Raw genomic sequence first — 8,289 nt, forward strand, 5'->3', positions numbered from 1 at the left:
AGGAGGAGGAGGAGGAGGAAGAGGAGGAGGAGGAGGAGGAGGAGGAAATAAAGAAAGAAAATAAAAGGTCTGAGGCAATCTGTCTAATTTTTTGGCACAGAGTACCTTTCCCAGAATCCTTTTCTAGTCAGGACAATGATGCACTTCTAACCAATGACGCCCACATGAAGTCCGCTGATGGGCTGCAGAAAACTTTTATTGACTGATTTTAAAAATTCGGATTTGAGTGATAAAAAGCTTGCTGGTGCCTCTCCTTCCATGATGAAAACAGATACATCATACAACTCTATGGGAGCTCTATGGGCAGTGACATCCAAGGTTGTAGGAGAGAAGATCAAAGAATGCAGATCCCTAACCATACCAAGTCCTGGAGCCACCTACCTCCACCCTTCTTGTTAAGTCAATAAATATCTTTATTGTTCAAGCTACCATTATTTGAATTTTATTGTTTTTCTAACAGATTCAGAGATCAGGAAAGATTCATGAGGTGGGCGGTACTTCAGTTGTGTCATAGAGGATGAAATAGAGCTTTAGTGTGCAAACTTGGGGAAACATATACCAGATGGAGGAAACCCTGTGAGCATGGATAAGGACAAGACATACACACAAGGTTTTCCTTTAAAGGGCAAGGACCATCCTTCTATAACTCAGTTTGAGGATACCCATGGGGTTTGTTCTCTCCTCTTAATTTGGTTGCTTTGGAGACCACAGGGTTAGGCATAATGCTTCTTAAACTGTGGTCAGGCCATATCAGAAGCACCTGGCAGCCTGTCAGAAATGCAAACACTAATGTTTACGCCTACTCTAGACCTACTGAATCAGACAGCCTGGGGGTTTGCCAAGCCTTCCAGGTGTTCTGGGTGCACACTCAAGTTTGAGAAACTCTGTCTTAGCATATATGGAGAAGCTCTGATGCTCTGATTCAATGCCCTATTCTGCCATCAGCCGCTCTGCAGACTTTGCATGCTAAGGAAGGTTTATTGAGCTCCTACCTTTACAACACCTCAGGGAAGTCAGGCTGAAAGGAGTTCATAATGATGAATACCTGATTTGTTGGGACAATCTAGTTTTATAATTTGGAGAATGAATAGAGACAGGTGGAATCCTTTATCTCACTTCTTCGTGGAGGCATTTTAGGAGGCACCCCCTGTCCAACAGCAAGCTTTAAAGAAGGGAGTTCTATCTAACAGCCCTAAAGGAAGAGATACTGAACTATGTAGAAATAAAAAGGGGATCCTCAGTTCATTTCAGTGAGGACAAGGGGCAAATGGAAGCTGCAGAATAAAAGCTGGAAAAGCTGACTATGCATCTCATTTCCTATCTGTAAAGTAAAACTGATACAAGCCATTAAGTGAAAGAAGCCAGATACAAAAAGCAGCATACGGGATGATTTAATTTATGTGAAATGTCCAGAACAGACAAACCCATAGAGACAAAACGGAGATTAGTGGTTGCCAGGGGGGACAAAAGAGGTGAGTGGGGAAATGAAGAGTGCACACGTGTCTGCGCGCACATGCACACACACACACACACAGTGATTATCAGGCCATGAGGGCACTTACCTCCACAATAAGAGACACAAAAAAATTGGAGCTGAGCATGATGAGGATGTAGACCCTCCACAGGACAGGCGTGCAGAGCAGCTGGCAGGGGGTGATGAAGCACAGTTAGTCTAAGAACAAATACATTTTCACCTGAAAAGTCTTCACATTCACCATGTATGTTTTCACAGGTTACAAACCACATAAGTAATATGTATATACCAATTTATGTATGTAGGTAGGTAGGAGTATTACATACATACATATAAAGAATTTCTGTGCAAATATACATAGAAAAAGTGTGGAAGGCTTGTATTCAATGATTCCAACAATTTGATGATGATGATGATTGTTTTATTCTTCTTTCTTTTCTCTGTAATGTATAAATTACCTAAAATAACTTTGCTCAGTTGGCAATAAAAATAGATAATAATCAAAACTTTTTTTCTGCCTGCTTTGTTTTATTTTTAAGAAGGAACACAGGAAAAGGGCTGTACTCCCAAGCAGTGGGTACTTATGTCACACCTCTACCTTGGACAGCATTATCCTCTTCCCTCTGGTGCCATCTCTCCTTAGTCGAATCCTGCTTTTGAGTACTGGGTTGGGGCTTGTGCCTGCAGCTGCATGGGCTGTGTCCTCAAAGGGAACTTGACAAAGGAGCAATTGGAGCTGAAGTCAAGATTATCACTACCTGTCTTTTTACACACTTTTTCAGTGTCTTCCCTAACTCCTTCCCACACCGTGCTTGACATATATGGATGTGTGCTGAATGAATGAATTAACTGATAAATGGATGGATGAGTGGGTGGAAGGATGAAGAATGAATGAAAAAAATCAAGTACTCTCTGATATACCCAGCAGTCCTGAACCTTGCCTCAGACACTGGTGGGGGTAAAAGCTGATGCAGCTCTATAGAGAACAGAGCTCTCAGAATTAAAAATTAAAATCCATTTCTAGGAATTTATCCCAGAGATATCCTTGTACAATGGGTGAAATTATATATGTGCAATGTTATGTTATTGTATCTTTGTTTGTAATAGTGAAAAATTGGAAATCATCTAAATGTCAATTAATAGGGGACTACATATAAATTATGGTATATGTCTGACATGTGCCATATAATAAAATACAATATATATGTGTGTGTATATCTATAAAATAATATTATGTTGTCAGTAAATGTAATGAGGGTTTATGTCCTGGTACGAAACAATTACCAAAATACACAGTGGCATGAAAGAAGTGAGGTGTAAGTCATAGCAGCTATGCAGATGTTCTATTCAGATCTCCTGCAGTTAGAAAAATGAATAATGGATGTACCAACTAGTATACTCAGAATGCAACACTACATCCACCTGAAAGCCATATTTCTCATGGGCTGCTCATGGCCCATAAATGTGGATGACATAGATCCTCATGAGACTTGATCCTGTGAGATTCCAGATACTCCTGACAGGCTATTTTGGCTCCTCTTCCTTGGGACTGCACTGCAGGCTCAGTCTGCTCAGGCAGCCTCCATCCTTCCATCTCTCCTTCACAAGGTCAGGCCCACAGAGCAGGATGATGCCTCTCCCCACCTCCCCTGGCTTCCTACTCTTTCCTCCACAGGCAGCTCCTCCAATAAATAAATCTCTTACAATAATCACTGCCCCCACCTTGATATCTACATCTCAGAATAATGAATAAATATAATAGTTTGCTATTATTTATGTAAAAACATAGATGATATGCACATAATAAATATATACATATACTTCTGTACATATGTATAAAATAAGTGTGAAGTTATATAACATAAATTGGTCATTGGTTGCCACCAGAGGGGAGGTAGGATGGGAGAGAGATTTCACTATATTATAATTTTTGAATTTTAAACCATGTGAATGTACTCCCTATTTAAAAAAAACTATTTTTTTTAAAAAAGAGCAGTATCTAGGTTGCAAAACAGTATGATTCCATTTAAGATAAAATAAATTTCATAAATTAGTCAATGCACATTTATAATACATGAATTTTGAAGGATAGAAGGATATAGTGAATAATATTATAATTCTCCTTGCCTGCATATTCTAAATCTTCTTTAATGAACTCATATGTTTATGCAATAAAAAGAAACATAATTATTTTCAAAGTGAACAATAATTCTTGGAGGGATCCTCTGGTCAGAATGGCGATGACTCCACATAGTTTCCCTCCAACCAAATAGGTTCCCGGCTTTGTTACAGCAGGTGTCCAGGCTTTCTGGGTGTCTTCCTATACTTAAGAGTGTGCTTAAACCAACATGGCTAAACCTTAACTTCTGCAGGATTAGGAAGGTTAGCTTGTGGATAAAGTCTATGTATTTCTACAAGCTATTATTCTAGTTAATGAAGACATTTGACAATGGTAACACTGCTAACCAAAATAACACAATTATAAAGATGAAGAAACTAAGATAGATATTTTGTTAGTATGTCAAAGTCACCATGAGCTCATGAAGGTGTGCTGGTTTTGCATGCACTGTATGTCCAAAGTGCTTGTCTGAATTTAGCAACCTAATATACGCTGATCAGTTAGTCATTCCTTCGTCATTTTGTGCTTTTTGCTGAATAAGGCACTGGTAACACAATAATGAAGAGGATATGATCTTGGCCCTGTTAAAACTAATCTTCTACACAGAGAGGCAAGCAAAGTACTAGGTTAAAATATACACCACACTATTTTTAAAAAGCTCAGTTCCTTTATCCAGCACTTCTGAGTGTATTTACTGATGTAAAGAACATTTAGCAATGATTACATCTGAATTCAAAAGTGGAATAGACTGGAGGAATCAAAATACTTGCTCTTCCCTTGTTTGAGTAGGTGAAAGTGTGGTATCTTTTAGGGTTTCAAAGGTGTCCCAATATTATAAAATGTAAGAGAGTGCATGAGATAGAATTGGGCTCTTTGAGTAAGTTTTCATACATTAAGTGTGAACATGCAGAAAAATGTGTTTTTAAAGAGGGGGAAATGTAAATACAGATTTGAGAATCAACCTAAAAATTGTTGCAGGCAAACTGTTTTAAACAACTTTAAAACAGAAGCACTTAGAAGAAAATTCTCTTACATATTTGAGAGAAAATGTATAAATAGATTTATTCCACTCTTACAGGGGATCTTTTAAAAGAAAAATTCTCAGTACTTTTCAAAGGCTGCCTTTATTCTCAGGAAATCCAGACTAGATAGAATTATTTTTCCTGATCAGCTTAAATTTAAAAGTAGGTTTAAATTCAGCATTTTAAAACTCTGCCATTCCAAAAGTATATAATTGGTGTTAAGAATCCATGTCAATCATGTGCAACCACAAGAATAAGATCCTAATAGAATAAGTTACACTCCATGTATGTATAATGCGTTAAAATACACTCTATTGTCATGTATGTCTAAGAAAGACAAATAAAACAAAAATCCATGTCAATTGCAATTGTGAACTAATTTTTAAAGTCAGGGTATAACAAAACTGTAAAACATCATCATATCCCCAGAAATAAAACTTACATCCAAACTTCTATACAATTCTGGAATATCAGCAAATAGAATGAATATACACACGCACAGCTGTATAATCAGCACAAGGACAAATATATCTGAGGAAATAAGAACACAAGCTATCATTTTGAGAAATCAGAGTATGAAGTGTCACATTTATTGACAGACATACTCTAGATTAGCATTAAATTTACTTGATTTCTACATCAAACACAGCATAATAGATGGCAAGCACTCATTTCTATGCAATGGGACTCACATCTGTAATTTTCAAGCATATCCTTGAGGCAAGTGGTAATTTCCACATGCATATTATAAGTTTCAATTAATAAAAATGGTAAATATCTAGAGATAGAACATTGACAGAATACATTTTCAATAAATGCTGTGAAGACATTCAAGTATCTGGCTCTCTATAATACAACTCATCTGTCTCAATTTTTTTCTGGAAAAGAAAGGAGGGCTATAAATAAAAATATTTTTAAATTGCAATTATATAGAGGTCAGCATTCAGTGACTCCTCAGCCTAAGAAAGAGAAAGACAAAATAATTTTCCTTGAACTAATATATTTTTATAAGGATATTGATTCTTCAACTTGTGCTTCTCAATCTCCCCAGTTGGAGGGGAAGGGCTTATATACATATTAATGACCCAGAGACTAAATAGTAACCCACTGCCCCTCCTGTCATACCTCCTCTACTCAAATGTAAGAAGACAAGAGGTATTTCAGCAGAGAGCCTCCTCAATCCTCTTTACAGGTTTCTCCAGGCTGGACCTGCTCCTAACCCAACACCACATAATAGCGTTCTGACCACTATCTTCATGACAGAAGACTGGTTCCAACTGACCCCTCTTCCCACCTGCCAGAATGAATTCTGACAAGTAAGGAAATAAATCAATCTTCTCAATTTGGAGTGATCCCCAAAAAAGACACCTAAAAACATCAGGTGAAGGGAAAAGATGGGGAGGGAAGCCTCTGATCTAATGCAGCTTTAAAGTAAGGAGCAAGAACCCCAGGGGTGAGGCTGCACACGGTGCTTTACAGAGCTCTAGAGTGGGATTTAGGAGACACAAGGTGAGTCCACTTAGCTGTTTCTTGTGTGGCCTGAGCATTTCTATTCTCTCTTATGACCCTTCACCTCTGATCCCATACAACTTTACTCACAGTTTGTATAGGTGGGCTGCCTGAATGGTTTTCCTTTAGAGAATATAAAAGCCACAATGATACAGTTGATTGTTCCCAAGAACCATATAGTAGTGTTCTCAAAACTTGTAAAGGCACTATTACTTCCAACTTTTTCAGGAACAGTTGGAGAAATGTTTAACTTTGAGATGCTTTGATTTTGTGCTGTGCAGGCACTGAAAGAGAACAAAAACAGATAATGAAGTAAGGTGACAAGCCCTATGAAGCACTTGTAATCCATGAGACTCCATGCCAGACAATGTCCAGAGCAGGCACTCAGCACTTCTATAATTACTTATGCTTGGTTAAATAATTAGAAGAAATAAACCCACAATGATAGACCTACATGTTGGAAGGATGGATTGATTGATGGATGGATAGTTAGACAAATTGATCGATCAATAGATGATAGATTCAACTGGCTATTTATTCATCAAATTGTGTACCCACTGTGTAGATTAAAAGTACACAGGAAAGAGATGAGTAACTCATGATTCTTCTTTTGAGTGGCTTAAGATCTCTGATCATTTATAAGTCAGTTGACCATATAATTTATCATTGAACAGGGAAAGTTTTGAAAGTAAAAATTTTAATAATTTCACTGTGACATGAAGTAACGGCGGGCAGCTTAAACGGAGGCAGACCGAGCAAACTATGGTCTATGGCCATCCAGATGGTAATATTTGTATTATCACACAGTATAGAGAAGACACAATGAATGATACCATCAAACTGTGCTACAGAGAAGAAACAACTGCTAGAAATTTGCCCAAAGTACTTAAGGAAGGCAAGATCATTGGCAGGTTGAAAACTCATTCGCTTCCTTTCATATTGGTCAGATTGTGTTTGACAGAAATTAGAATGTGAGAAGCTGGAATTGAGGCTGTGATCATACCTGTGCAATTCCATAGAATACCAAGGCTGTTTCTGAACCAGGATGAAGCCAACAATATGCATGGCCAGGCTGAGGAGAATGTTGAGAATGACAGAAAGCAGCAGAGGTGGGGAGATCAGCCGTCCCGCAGGTCTGAAGGGCACCAGCTTGGGGTAAGCACCGTTCAGATTCACTACAAAATAAAGCCAAGTTTTATACTTATGAGCTCAGGAGAATGTTGTATTCTTGATGAGAAGGATGGAGTGACTTCTTTGGCCCACACATGTGAGGAAATGAACAAATTGAACGACAAGTGTGTGTTCTCTCACAAACTGAGGGAACAAAGCAATGAATGGATTCAAATTCAAGTCAGATGAGAAATTCTTAAAAGAGCAAGATGACATTGTTTTGCCTATTAAGTAGGCAAAGGCTATTTATTAAATTATAGGTAAGGGAGTGATGAAGTACACCTTCTCAGGAAGTGCTTGTGGGAACACAAATTGATGCCAAAGTTTTGCAGAGCCATTTGGCAATAAATAAGAAAAGATAGGAAAATGTTCATGACTTTTAACATAGTTACTCCACTTCTGGAAATTCATTCTACATTAAAAGAAAATAATTTTTAAAAAAATGTGGAAAGAGGTTCATCACAATAACATCTACAATAAATTGTGGTACATCTATACAATGGAGCAACACACAGTGACTATAAGTAATGTTCCAAAATATTTACAACAAATGAGTAATGATACCAGCAAAATGTTGGAGTAGGCAGCTCCAAGCTCCCATCTTTCCAGAAAAACAAAAAATAACTTAGAAATTTTCAGAACCAACTTTTCCAGAACTCTGAAAAGCAATAAATTCATAGCAATAAAGCAAACACCAATGAATTAAGAAAAAGGCAACTTTAAAATAGTGAGGCAATTTTGTGGCATTTTTTTTTCTTGCATGTGCCTCATTCCCTTATCAGCTCAGGGGCCATCTGAAGATAATAACTAACCCTGGGGTCACGTCCCCTGTTTTCGACTGACCGCAACTCATTCAGCCATAGATCAGGTAATTCCAGGCTACAATTCGCCTGTGGCTTGCAAACAGATTGCTAGGGTTCTGCGCCTGGGTGCTTCTAAGAACCTGAGCCTATCGGAGCGAACGCCGAGCGCGGGGCGCCCGAGTTCCGGCTCCC

The 8,289-nt window shown here is 38.1% G+C and overlaps 1 protein-coding gene across 2 annotated transcripts in view; it reads right to left on the reverse strand.

Moving 5' to 3' along the window:
- Nucleotides 1–8,289, reverse strand: part of Atp13a4 (ATPase 13A4) — a 139,721-nt gene that overhangs the window by 11,653 nt on the left and 119,779 nt on the right. For both annotated transcript variants that reach the window (XM_015499907.2, XM_048804093.1), the window contains exons 26-29: nt 7,128–7,299; nt 6,215–6,408; nt 5,058–5,146; nt 1,563–1,643 (exon numbers count right to left, since the gene is read on the reverse strand). In XM_015499907.2, coding sequence (XP_015355393.1) covers nt 1,563–1,643; nt 5,058–5,146; nt 6,215–6,408; nt 7,128–7,299 — 536 coding nt within the window. The remainder of the gene's footprint in view (nt 1–1,562; nt 1,644–5,057; nt 5,147–6,214; nt 6,409–7,127; nt 7,300–8,289) is intronic.

Source organism: Marmota marmota, unplaced genomic scaffold (assembly GCF_001458135.2).
Source record: "Marmota marmota marmota unplaced genomic scaffold, marMar, whole genome shotgun sequence".
NCBI classification, from domain to species: Eukaryota; Metazoa; Chordata; class Mammalia; order Rodentia; family Sciuridae; genus Marmota; species Marmota marmota.